At 35.2% G+C, this 14,225-nt stretch overlaps 1 protein-coding gene across 2 annotated transcripts in view; it reads right to left on the bottom strand.

Moving 5' to 3' along the window:
• The window catches only part of USO1 (USO1 vesicle transport factor), a 73,842-nt gene that overhangs the window by 24,404 nt on the left and 35,213 nt on the right, over nucleotides 1-14,225 (bottom strand). For both annotated transcript variants that reach the window (XM_081054837.1, XM_081054836.1), the window contains exons 8-10: nucleotides 13,785-13,905; nucleotides 4,968-5,146; nucleotides 947-1,087 (exon numbers count right to left, since the gene is read on the bottom strand). In XM_081054837.1, the coding sequence (XP_080910963.1) occupies nucleotides 947-1,087; nucleotides 4,968-5,146; nucleotides 13,785-13,905 (441 nt within the window). The remainder of the gene's footprint in view (nucleotides 1-946; nucleotides 1,088-4,967; nucleotides 5,147-13,784; nucleotides 13,906-14,225) is intronic.

The raw sequence follows: 14,225 nt of genomic DNA, 5'->3' as shown, positions 1-14,225 counted from the left end.
TACAAGGAATCCATAACTAAGGAATCCAAGTCAAGGGAGAGGCAAAAGAAAATCCTAGGAGGATGGTGAAGAGGAAGTAGAGCATGACCAGCCCATACTGGAGTAGGATGATCGAAGGCTTCCAGAAAAAGGCCTGGGAGGGGGAACAATGTGTTAAGCATATCATAGTATTAATATGCACAGATACACAGAAAATCAACAAAATGAAAAAGTAACACATTATACTGCAGGAAAGGGAAAGGGATATTAAAATGAAAGATACAGGGCTCTGTTTGGCTTAGCAGGGAGCATTTTAGTACAATCATAAAACTATAAATACTGATTATTGATTTCAATATAAATTACTGGGGTGACAGGAGGAAGTAAAGTAGGGTTACACAGGGGGTAGTGGGTGGGACTTTAGAGGGACGACTGACGCTGAAGATAGCTGTTTTGTTATAAAACTTTTATTATTACCTGTGCTTTCAATGTGCATGTGTTAAGAAAAATAAAAAGATGATTTAAATAAACTGAAACTTTTTTTTCAAACTAACTTCTTTTTCTAAATAGGCAGGAAACAGAAAACGCCATCCTCCAGGGAGAAAGAATTTACCATGCTGAGAATAAGACTACTTTAAAGACTCAAGTCTTAGTCGACAAAGACTAAGTCATATTGTTCTCAAAATTAAAAATATAAATTCTACTGTGACTCCTGTTGAACACAATAAAATTAATGACAAATCTTCTAAACTTTAACATTATTTATATATTATTAAACTTCAAAAATGAGTCCACCTTTTAGAACTGATACTGTCACCACAATTACATTTTAGTAGAATTAATAAGGAATTTAACATCTAAAAACGGTTAACTAGTACTGTTTTTCCTTCAGCGGATATCTTAATCTTCTGAATAATCTCTAGGATTTTAACTTCCACAAAGCAGTCTGTGCCTTCCTTTGGTTTACCTCAGTCAGGATGTCAGCAGGAACTCCAGTAGCCATTAGGATAGTGCAAAGCTGCTGTAATAAGCCACATTGGAACATAGCTTTCTGGCAGCTACTGGTAGCACCAGGGGGATTGGTGGGAGATACTAGGACACGAACAAGCTGAGAAAGAAACAGAAAACAAAATCTATCTTTTAAAGATTTCAAAGTCTTGAGGTAAATTTGATCTGTAAGAACAAGAAAATTGATGTGAAGGACTCCCTCAACTGCTCAGCCAGTACTGGGTGCTCTTTCCTTTATGATCTCATCTCAATAGTTCTGCTCTAGTACATATTACTTATGCTTTTTTGCTTAAGTTTGTCTCCTTCAGGTGATTGTGAACTCCCAGAGAGCAGAAATTACCTTGTCATTTTTGTATCCCCCAACAAGCACAGTATTTGTGACATAGTTCATATTCAATAAATGAATGCATGAATAAGTAACAGGGTGGTAGATTTCTTATTGAAGTAAGGATTAACCACCTAATCAGAGCAGGTCTGAAATCAGAAAGGACCGAGGTGTGATAAATTCCCCCTAAACTGTAAAAATTTAAAAACAGGCTAAAACAAACAACTGGAGACATGGTAGAAGATTCGTGCATTAGGCAAAGGGTTGGCCTCAGTGGTTGTTAATGCTAATTAAATTCCTAATTATGATTCCATGAGTAATCTGAACTTGAACATGAAATTTCAGAAACATGAAAAATGTCATCCCAAACAAGTGTTCATCAGTTACATCTTCAAAATAATTTTATATCTTGTATTTTAAAACTAGAGTTATATGTATGTCTACAAAATCTTGTATATCAAAATCAAATGGGATATTTATAACAGTTTATTAAGAGGGTTGATGAATAAATTGAGGTCACTAGAGAAAGGCTTTAGGATTACACACTGGTTCCTGTACTTGGACCCTTCTAGTTAGATTTCTATGGATTTGTTGTTGTTGTTTTTTAAATTTATTTTCCTCCTATCCCTACTTCAAAAAACTTTCTAAAGCAAATACCAAACTATACGTCATTTCTTCTATAAACATTTCTATATGTATCTCTGACTGATACAGATTTTAAAAACCAGTCATCAAGTCATTTTATCTAACAAAATCAACAATAATTTCTTAAAATCATCTAATAGCATTTGGACATCTTTATGGATGAATAAAAAAATTATCAAATTTCTAGATGACAGAGAGGTATAAAGGATGGCTGAAGAAAGAGGGACTACTTATTACAAGGAAAAGAAAGCAGATTTTGACTCATTATATGGATTACGTTTTTAATAATTAGAAGTACCCAACAATGAAAAAGATTCTCTCAAAAGGTAATGAGCTTTCTGAGTCATTGGCAGAATCTGCACAAAAAATGGCATAGAAGGGGTTTCTGTAGAGATAGTAGGCAGAACTTGTCATTAAACTATCATTACAGAAAAACACTGAAATGTTTTATGACCAAAAATCTTTCAAAAGGATTCTTCCCCAAAATTTAATCTGCAAAATTTGAATGAAATATCCTTAAACAGATTAATTTCAATTTTAGTGGCGTAGAATTCCATCATGATTATAACTACAATGATGAAAAATTCGTTAGGATGTATCTATCCAAATAGGATTGTTTATCATCATTTATGATACATTTTCATTTGGTACATAATAGAGAACTTGAAATACAAGCAACCCTGAATATATAACTATACAGACAAAGCACTCTAATAGGCTGAAAAGCACATAATCTGTGGACTGTGAAGTCATGAATGCATCAACTACTCAGTCTTTGAGATGAAGAATGTATTAGTAAATTAAACTCAATTTCTTTTCTCCCTTCCCTTCCCTTCCCTTCCCTTCCCTTCCCTTCCCTTCCCTTCCCTTATTGTTCTGTTTCCCCCTCCCCTCCCCTCCCCTCCCCTTTGACTTTAAAAACTGGTCTTTTGATTTTTCCTCTTGCAGTAGAGGAGTTCCTGGTAGGTTCCTAATTTTGGTGTGGATAGTAGAGAAAGCTTTCGCTTTAAATTATGCTATTAGGGGCCAGAGGTAATACAACACTCACTTATTTAATACAGGGAGAGCATAGGAGATTAAGCCTGACTAAACCTGCAACTGCGGAAAGGATTAGGACCTACCTGTATACAAACATAGCAGTTTATTTTATAGCAGTTATGCTGCATTTATACCGTTCTTCGCAATAAAAATAAAGCAGCTTTCTTGTTGGTTGTGTTATAAGTAACTCTTCTTTCCTTGGCCAGTTATAAAGAAAATGACTTATTCACCTTACATCTATACGAAAACCTCTATCTCTGATACCACAGAATCAACTTTGGAAGCTGTTCTTTATAAAGGTGTCACATTCTTATACAATCAAAAGAGAAGTAGGTTATTTCCATCATTTACGCAGGACTCGCTCCCCAAGGACACCAATAAAGTTTCTTTATTTTGAAGATTAGGTTCTTTAAGATTAGTATCGAGTTAGTTTATTCACTTTTTAAAAGTAAAGAACACTTAACCAACTTATTACATAACCTGAATACTGTAGTTTTCTGTTTATAAGCAATACTCTATTCTAATTTTTTTTTTGAGAGGAGTAAAATAGTATTTTACTTTTTAAACAGTGATGCTATCTTCAAAAATAATTCTTTACATAGTACCCTAAACTATAAAAAATGAGGAGTCTCCTCAAGCAATTTAAATTTTTACTGTTTAGTAAATATATAAGTTTTTGCATACCATCAGATCCTTTCACTTTCTCTAATCACATTTTGAAAATTACTTTTCTAGGAGAATTTCCTTTATCAAGAAAGTGGTGTTGAGCAGCAAAGATATAAAGCTTACCACTTGGGATGCTATTTCTAAAACATAAAAAACTAATAAAGTCTTGAAATGTGTAATAAAACTGACATGTGAAAATAAAAGTGATGAAGTTGAGAATATAAATAGATTCTGCCCATGTTCTCCTGTAACATATTTTCCTAACAATTTTTAGGCATATTCTAAATAGGGTAACTATATAATTTCTTATCTAAATTGGAATACTTTTGAAGCGCAAGAGGACACTCTTAGTAATTAGGAAATGAATACTGTCCTGGCGAACTGGGGCATATGGTCACCCTAATTGCCAATCAAACCTATGCAGGCAACTTCAGGGCATGCAACAATATTCAGACAAATCACTAGAAAAACTAACAATCTAGTTTTATGGAACACAACTTCAGAGATGCAGGCACAATTCACAGACTTCAAAGATCCACGAGAATCACTAGAGAGGAAGTTAGGAGGCTGGTTTAAACTTAAGTGTTTGGAGTAAAGGAATTCAGTAAAGGAATAAGTAAGTAAAATACTTCAAAGAACTTCATAATTTTCTCTGATGCAGAAATAATTTGGGATCCTACTGTCTTCACCTTTACTATCACCATAAAGCTTAAATAAAATTACCGGTGATTTGTCAATTTAACTTGTATTCAATTTAAACCTCAGACTATTAATCACTCAGGGCAGGGACATTGTCATTCATTTCCTAGCATTCAGTGCCTGGCTCTCAGTAAAGGTTTACTGAATGAATTTATTTGTTGAACTTAATCTTCTGAATATTAAAATTTGTATCAGAGCCTTAATTGAGAAAAGCAGATTAAAAAAATTCAAATCAACAACGTAAGTTAGTATTCTCTGGTATAAAACCCATCAGGAAATTAATTGGTATGTTTGGATTTGCTATTAAAAAAAATCCAGCAGGGCAAGAGAGGGGAATAAAAGATGAAACAAAATTGCCAGATATTAATGATTATTAAAGTTGAGTGATGTGTGTTAGTTTGTGTGTGTGTGTGTGTGTGTGTGTTGGGGGTAGGGAGAATCAGAGTGTAACTGCAAATCTCCAATTTAAAAGGCCTTTTTTTTAAAGCCCATCTAAAACCAACTGAACATCTGAACATCCTGGATTTATCAAACACAAGCACTCTGCTTTTCTTTGAAAGGATCACTGTCAAAATTCTTACCACATTTATGTCTAAGTTCAGTATACCTGTAGCATTAGGTGAAGATTAGTTACTTTCTGTGCAGACCAGCCAGAATTTTCATCTCCAACTTCAAACCAAGGTTTCATACGTTGAATATATGAGCCTTCTTTAAAAAAATTTTGATTGGAATTGTTGTTTTTTAACAAGTTTTGGAGCAAAATCAGACAATCTTCCACTACTATACCTGAGGAAAGAATGTGAAATGGCAGTGTTAAGGCTGATAAGACCTGAAGGAAAAGTCAATCCCTAACCATTTAACAAAAGATAAATCTCCATGCTCAGCATCTCTTCTGTAAGGCAAGGCAGAGAGCTCGTTCTGACTCCTGACGGTCACAGCCACATTCTGCATGCTCATTGTTCTCAAGTCCTCCAATGATCTCTTGATCCACTCACCTCAGTAACTCAAATTAATTCTTCAAATCCCAGATTAAACATCATTTCTTCAGGAATGATTACCAAGACCCAATGACTAGGTTAACATCATGAGCTACATGCTTTCATGGTACCCTGGTCCTTTTATTATTATGTAGTTATTATCTGTCTGCTCCATGAGATAACAATGTGACGATAGAAATTTGTGAACGCCGTACCAGGATATAGTGACCTACTCTGTATCCTCAGCACAGATGGAGATATCAAGTGTATACATAGGGCATTATTAAATATTTGTTGAATGACTTAATCATATCTTAATCTCTAAGAAGTACTTGATATCGTCGTCTCTGTGTCTCTTCCTTGAAACTTTCTTTTCCCTTGGTTTCTAAAACACTAAGTACTCTTTCCTGGTTTTCCTTAGGGATCTCTGGCCACTCTAGGCTTCCTATCATTCATGGTTCCTGTTCTCCATTTTTTCTGCTCTGCTTACAACATACCACTCTCCAGGGTAGTTTCATCCACACTACAGCTTACACTTTTACGACAGCAAAAGGTCTCCAACTGCTGATCTCCATTTTATCAAGTGCTAGTTTGGTTAAACAAATGAGCGCTGCTTCCTCGTGAAGCATACATATGACTAATGCTGGATACTCACAGCGGGTAGGTTCCATACTATTGCTCCTACTAAATTGTACATTACAAGAATCAGTTGTTTTTTTCTTTGATTAATAGAGCAGCTTTAGGTTTACAGAAAAACTGAGCAACAAATAAAGGGAATTCCCAGATATTTTTTCCCTCCTAGCTTCCCCTATTATTACCATTTAGAATTAGTGTGGCACATTTGTTATGACTGATAAATGAACAATGATACATTATTCAAGTTCATAGTTCATATTAGGGTTCACTCTTGGTGTGTAAATACAGTTCCATGGATTTTGACATATGTATAATGTCATGTGTCTACTGTTACAGTATTATGGGATAGTTTCACTGTTCTAAAATCCTGTGTTCTACCTATTTATTCCTTTCTTCTCATCCCCAAATCCCTAGCAACCACTGATCTTTCTACTTTCTCTATATAGACTCAGATAGCATATGGTTGGAATTATAGAGTATGTAGTATTTCAGACTGGCTAATTTCACTTAGCAACATGCATTTAAGGTCCCTCCATGTCTTTTCATGGCTTGGTAACTTTTTATTGTGGAATAATATTCCACTGTATGGATATACCAAAGTTTGTTTATTCATTCACCTACTGAAGGACATCTTCATTGCTTCCAAGATTTGGCAATTACGAATACAGCTGCTATAACATTCATGTGCAGGATTTTGTGGACATAATTTTCCCACTCACCTGGGTAAATATCAAGGATCATGACTTGGATTATAATGGCAGGAGTATGTTTAGCTTCATAAGGAACTGCCCAACTGCATTCCAAAGTGGCATATCATTTTGCATTCCCACCAGCAATGAATGGGAGTTTCTGTCGTTCCACGTTCTTGTCTGCTTTTGGTGTTGTCAGTGTTTGGGATTTTTGCCATCTTAACAGGTGTGTAGTGATAGTGCATTGTTTTAGTTTGCATTTTCCTGACATATGATTGAGATTCTTTTTTTATGCTACTTGCCATCTATCTATCTTGTTTGGTAATGTGTCTACTCTCTGTTGTCCATTTTTTAACTGGGTTGTTTGCTTACTGTTGAATTTTAAGAGTTCACTGTACATTTTAGATACAAGTCCTTTTTAAGATATGAGTTTTGAAAATATTTTCTTCTTGTCTGCGGCTTATCTCTTCATTCTCCTAACAGAGTGTTTTGCAGAGAATTTTTCAATTTTAATGAAGTCTCACTTATCATTGTTCTCTTTCATGGATTATGCTTTTGGTATTGTATCTAATAAATTACTTTTGTTCACAAATCTATCATGCTATTTGCATTGGATATCGATGAACTACTATGAGAAAACTAAGTTTGTCTTTGGCAAAAAATGAAAGCAAGTAATTACAAATACTGTTGCTAAGTATGGGTAATACAAGTCTAAAATAAGAAAAGTGATTGAAAAAAATAATATAAGTAATTGTAAAAACCCATAAAGATCCTGTACTCCATTTTAAAGAAACCAAAATGCAAATCCTACATGATGTTATTATAGGTGTAACATACGCAAGAAAGATGATGAAAAACTCTTATTGGCTGACCCATATTCAAAGAAAAAGTTCTGGCCCTAACTCAAAAGACTGGTAAAAAAATGTATATTAAAAATGTATTATATTTAACTTAAAATAAAATGTCTAAGGTGCACATTTTAGATACTGTTTAAGAATCTTCAATTTAACCAGTCTTGATCTCTCCAGGGTGGAGGCCTCCTTACCTCATGTTGCTGAACCATGTGACTGATACTCACGAGGAGAAACCTCCTCATGAGGAGGAACCACTGTATCTGTCTGTCTCTTACGTAGGACCATAAATCTCCATTAAACAAGAGCTGCCATTAGGACCATCTGAAGGCTCTGGAGGAAACAGAATGTCAAAGCCCTCACTATAACGGGTAGGCCTTCCTTCCAGTGTGCAAAGTGAATTCTAGACCCAAGGGCCACTACCAGTTACCAGGAGCTATTAGAACTTGTCTTAGCAATCCTGAAGCCTAGATAATTCCCTCTTACGTTAAAATACATTTTTCCTCGGTCACCTCTGAAAATATGCATCTCTCTGCTCATCTATGCTTTTCCATTTTCTCAGAATGCTTTGGGTTTCCTCTCCCCTACTTAATTTCCTTTCAAACTCTTTCATGATACTACCTCAAACTTCCAAATATTGGTCAATAAAACCTATTATACCCTCAGTTACTTCATGAAATGCTCCTTTTCTTTAAACCATCTGCAGTGTTCTCAAGTGAAGGCAATTCATGCTTTCAATCCCATGCACCTTAAGAGTCAGGATATGGAATCTATGATCGTCCCAGCACAGTGTATTTTCTAGAAATCATAGTTCCTCTATCCCCTCATAAAAATCTCCGGTTCCCTTAAGATCAGGCCATCTGGCTGTTATCATCTTTTACCACTCCTCACTGCAGTTATGTAACAAACTCATGGCCACTCTTCTTCATTCACTGAAAACATCACTGACATCTCACTCAGTTTTCTTTCTCTCTCCACGTTCTCCTTTCTCTCTTGATTTCAACTGCAACAGCCACTCAACCAATAAATACCTGGACCTCTCAGTTCCTTGGCGTCATCTCCAGAGATAATTCTCACTCTATTACTAAAACCTGCTATCTTTCCAGATCAAGTATTCTCAATATCTGTTCTATAGCTCCCCTGAGACTTTCAATCCATCAACAAGTCTTCTTTCTCCCTTTGCAGAAACACTCTCTATCTTTACTTCCTTCCCTATCTAGCTTAGATTATTATATAGATCTTCATTTCTTCCACTCTATACATAGTATGTTGGACTCTCTTACCTCACTGTCTTTTCATCGCAACTTCCTGGAAAAGGCACAATCCTGTGAAAAACTGCCCGTCTGGCTGTTTTACTACATCTGCACCTAGGCAGCTGAGAACTTGGGATGGTGGGGAGGAGGCGAGAATCACATAATTAAACAGTTTGCCCTGCTGTAAAATCACGGTGAACACCCCTAATGGGGCCTTTATCCTGTCTGAAAATGTCCTTAATTACAATAGTGGACTACCTCTCCTATTCTCCAAAAGACTACTTTTTAACCTTCTCCTTAATTATCAACTGTGTTCTTCTTTCTCTCTTAGCATATGACCCTGCCTGCAATTCAACTCCTTACCACCAAATCTGACAAAGGACCTGGATCTTCACCTGTGCCTTTCCCTGGTATGATGGCAGATGTACTTGTTCTATCTTAAAAGCCATTTCCTACCTCTACTCTGAATTCCATTCTCTCCTCCTTTTTCAGGTATTATGTACCAAAGATTGATCCTCTCTCTCTCCTGTATGTCCCCCTTCTTTACTTGCTTATATTGATTGGAGTCTCTCCCACTTTAAAGAAAAAGTCCTCATAGATTAAAGGAGAAGAAAAATCTGATACTCTCCATAGATGTTTAAACAAATATTTACTAAAATTCAAGATTTATTCATGATAAAAACTCTTAGCAAAAATGAAATATAATGGTAAAACATCAGCATTCTCATTAAAGTCAGCAATATTCAACACTGTAAGATTCTAATTAGTGCAATAAGACAAAAAAGGAAAAGTGGTATTAGGAATTAAAAAGGAAGGAAAAAGATTACTCTTATTTATAGAATATGTGATTATTTATACAGAAAGTCCAATAAGAACTAAGAGTTTAATAAGGTGATTGGATACAAGATTCATATACAAAAATCAAGTAGTAACCAATTTGAGAATGCAATAGGAAAAGATCCTATTCAAATTGTAACAAAAACTATAAGATGCCTAGGAATGAATCTAATAAAAAAAGTGTAAGATTCTTTTGCTCAAAATTATAAAACATGACTGAAAGACATAAAAGACGTGAGTAAATTAAGAGGTATACCTGGGTTCAGCGACGGAAAAAGTCAATAGTAAAGATAACAATTCTCCTTAAATTAATCTGTAAACTCAATATATTTCCCATCAAAATTCCAATGGGGATTTTCGCAGAACTTGACTAGCAAACAAGTTTCATTCAGATGAAAGAGCAAAAAGGAAAAGGCTTGTTAAGACAATTCTGAAAAGAGCCAAGATAGAAGATTTTTCCTATATTCTAGTAGGAGACTTTGATTACAAACCTCGTACCATTGTTCAAATGCAGAAATCCATATTAATTAAATGTAAAAGACAAAATTTTAAGTTTTTAGTAGAAGAAATAGAAACTCTATGACCTTGAGATAGACATAGATGTCTTAAACAAGACACAAAAGTATAAACTATAAAAAAGTAACTATATTAAAATTTTAAACTTTAATAGAGACACTATAAACCGACCAGAAGATACCTGAAACATGCATAATCAACAAAGGATTAGTATCCAGAATACATAAAGAAGTCCCAGTAACTAAGTGGAAAAGAAAAAATGGTCTTACATGAAAATGGGCAAGTAAGTAATTCAGAGAAGTAAAAGGCAAAGAAAAACAAATGGGAAATATACCCATGAAAATATGCTTAATCTCATTAGTTTAAGGAATGAAATAAAATCTCAATGAGATATCATCTTACACCCATCAAGTTGGTAATCAAGAGTTGACAAGGATGTGACGAAACAGAAACTTGGAAACACTTGATGGATATATCAATGGATGAAATCACTTAAGAAAGCCCTTTGGCAATATCCGGTAAAGATGAAAAAAGTACAATTCTATTTGTAGGTATATTAACAGAAAAACTTCATATACAAGTAGACACGTAAAGACTGTTCACAAAAAATTTGTATTAGTAAAAATAGATACAACATAATTGCCAACTCAATAAAAAAAATAGATCATAGTACATTCATACTACAGAATAATATATAGCACTTAAAATGAATAAACTATAGCAACATGTATCAACATAAATAAATCTCAAAAAACTAATGTTGAATAAAAACAGCAAGTTGTAAAATTATATTCAGCAGGATACTTTTTTATCTAGTTTGAAAACATGCAAAAAATACTATATGTTGTTTATGAATCTATAACGTGTGTATACAGAATCACACAAGCAGGTATTACAAGTATAAAAACACACGGGAGAGAAAAACAACAAAATCAGAATATTGTGATCTTAGAGAAGGAACGTAGAGGAACATGTTAGAATGGTTATAAGAACTTAACCATCTGCTGCTGTGTTTTTTTCTTTAAAAAATCTAAAATATGTATGGCAGAATGTAAGCATTTAATAGAATTGGATGATAGGTGTACAAGTGTTTGTTATACTATGTTCTATTGTTTTCTGTACATTTGAAATATTTCATGTCATAAAAAATTTAAAAAAAAGAAAAAACCACCCTCGTCAACCTCTAATTGCTGTTCGTGTCTCCTCCCTGCCTTTTCCAAATTCCTGGTAAGAGTTTTATCCAGTATTCTATTTTCCCACTTATAACTCACTCCACTGACACTGCAATCTGGATTCTGAAGTAAACACTATATACAACCGCTCTCCCTAAGGTCACTGATGACGTCCAGTTTCTAAATCCCAGATAAATTTCTGCCCTTATCTTGTTTGATCTCAGTAACTTCTAATAGTGCTTCCCATTCCCCCTGACCCCACTAAAAATGCAGGTTTCCTTTTGTCTCAGCCTGTTTCTCTCACCAATACCATCCTGTACCAACCCTTAACTATTGGTATATCTTAGGTTCTGTCCTAGCACTTCCCTTCTCACTCTTCACGCACTCTAAGTGACTCATCTAATCTTTCTTGTTTATCTAATTTTGTTTCTTCTATCATCTTTTTCCTAAAGACTCTCCAATCTTTACCTTCAGGCAGGCCTTCCCCTCCAAATTCATACAGCCAATGGTAGACTACACTACTCTACTGGCCAATCCCAGTTCAGTGAATACAAACAAACCCATTTCCTCCTTTGACCCATGTACTAGGTTTTTGGATCAATCTCTCATTAAAAACAACTAAAAATGCTGAATTAAAAAAAAAAAAGAAACAGCCCTAGGAGCAATGGAGAGTTGATAGTTTAACAGGCTAAAACTGAAGAGAAAATGGATATCTGGAGAGGTAAACAAGGATAAAAGTACTTTTGGCTGGGAGTACATTTCTCAGTCTTGAAAAATCTAACTTTCATTTTAATAGTCTCATGGGGCAGAGGAAAAATAAAGCAAAGGGCGTACACAAGGTGGGGAAGGAATCTAATAGAAAACTTGCCACCGAATACACTGGGATTTCAAAGGGCTTGTCCTCAGGATTAGAATAACCAAATGTTAAGTAGTTCTCAAAGATCTTGCAGCCTGGGTATGCACTGCCTGAGTAGTCTAGGAAATCTCAAGCCTTAAATCTGGATCGTGATCCCAGAAAAACTGCACCCCCAGGGCTTGGTGGAAACAAACATGTTTTTTCTGAAAGAAATTACCTTTATCCTAGGCTTCAAATTCCCAAAAATAATCTGTTAACTAAAACACAACACAAAGATAAAGAGAACCATACACAGAAAACATTTACCATGCATAAGAATGATGAGAGCAAAAGTACCAGACCTACAAAGACTTAAAATATTGGGATTATCAGACAAAAACTGTGAAATAATTGTTTCTTATGTAAAAAGAAATTAAAGATAAATTGAAAATACCTGCAGACAAAAGGAAATTATAAAAAATTACACAGAAATTTTATCAAAGAACCGAATAGAACTTCCAGAAAAGAAACATTAAAAAGTCGATAAATGGATGTTAAGTAAATTTATTGTGGTAGTCATTTCACAATATATGTGAATCAAATCATTACACTGTACACCTAAAACTTATAAAATGCTGTTTGTCAACTATATCTCAATAAAACTGGGGAAAAACTCTCAATGAAGACATTTAATGGCAGATTAAATATAAGTGAAGTAGAAAACAGGTCAGAAGAAATAATCCAGAATAAAGCCTGGAAAGACAAAAAGATGGACAACACAGAAGAAAAACCAGGATAGATGAAAGTTAAATCGGATAACAGAACTAAATCTGAGTTTAGAAAGAGAAAATATTGCAGCGCGGTATTTGAGATGTAGCTGATACACAGCTCAGAAAAAGAGCCAAGATTTTCCAGAAATGATGAAAGACACCAATCTAGATTCCAGAAGCCTAACAAATATCAAATAGGATAAATAAAAAGAAATCCAGAGCCGGGCAGGTGGCTCAGGCAGTTAAGAGCTCCATACTCCTAGTTAAGAGCTCCATACTCCTAACTCCAAAGGCTGCTGGTTCGATTCCCACATGGGCCAGTGGGCTCTCAATCACAAGGTTGCCAGTTCAATTCCTCGAGTCCCACAAGGGATGATGAGCTCTGCCCCCTACATACAACTAAGATTGAACATGGCACCTTAAGCTGAGCTGCCACTGAGCTCCCAGATGGCTCAGTTGGTTGGAGCGCATCCTGTCAATCACAAGGTTGCTGGTTCGACTCCCGCAAGGGATGGTGGGCTGTGCCCCCTGCAACTAGCAACGGCAACTGGACCTGGAGCTGAGCTGCACCCTCCACAACTAAGACTGAAAGGACAACAACTTGAAGCTGAACGACACCCTCCACAATTAAGATTGAAAGGACAACTTGACTTGGAAAAAAGTCCTGGAAGTACATACTGCTCCCCAGTAAAATCCTGTTCCCCATCCCCAATAAAATCTTTAAAAAAAAAAAAAAAGAAAAAAGAAAGAAATCCATACTCAACATACCATAATGAAAGAAAATATAAAGTATGAGTCCTCATTTCTCCCTGCAAGCGTATTCTATAGAAGTCAACAATTTAGTGAGTACAAAAGGAATCTCTTCAAATCAATCTCTTTATACTGTACCTCCATCACTGTTCCCCTCCTCTGTAATAATGTCCAGTAGTCTCTCAAAAGCATTTTCGAAAGCAACGATTTTCTGGATTGCTCCATTGCTTCTTGTTAGTGCCTGTAGTAGTAAAACACCCTTACGGAGAAGAAAGATAATGTTTAGTGGAGTACAACTTTTATAAGACATTTTAAAATTACTTTAAAATATCAAACAACAAGTATTTTATGAGCCCCTGAGAGCCCAACAATACTATGATGGTCAAAGAGATGCCAATATTTTATGAAAACAGTAGATCTTACTTAAGAGGAAGAGGAACAGCAAACAGGTAGTTAAAAGGCAAATTAGCTATTGGCTGTCAGTACTAAGCAGATAAGTACTCATATGAGACAAAAATGCCCATGGCCTTATTGAGCTTGTTCTACTCGTTTCCCTGTCAAGTCTTAGCATTAAGATGA

The sequence above is a fragment of the Rhinolophus hipposideros genome (genome assembly GCF_964194185.1).
Source record: "Rhinolophus hipposideros genome assembly, chromosome: 1".
Classification (NCBI taxonomy): domain Eukaryota; kingdom Metazoa; phylum Chordata; class Mammalia; order Chiroptera; family Rhinolophidae; genus Rhinolophus; species Rhinolophus hipposideros.
Note: the sequence above shows the minus strand (reverse complement) of the source record. Positions and strands in the feature narration are given on the sequence as shown.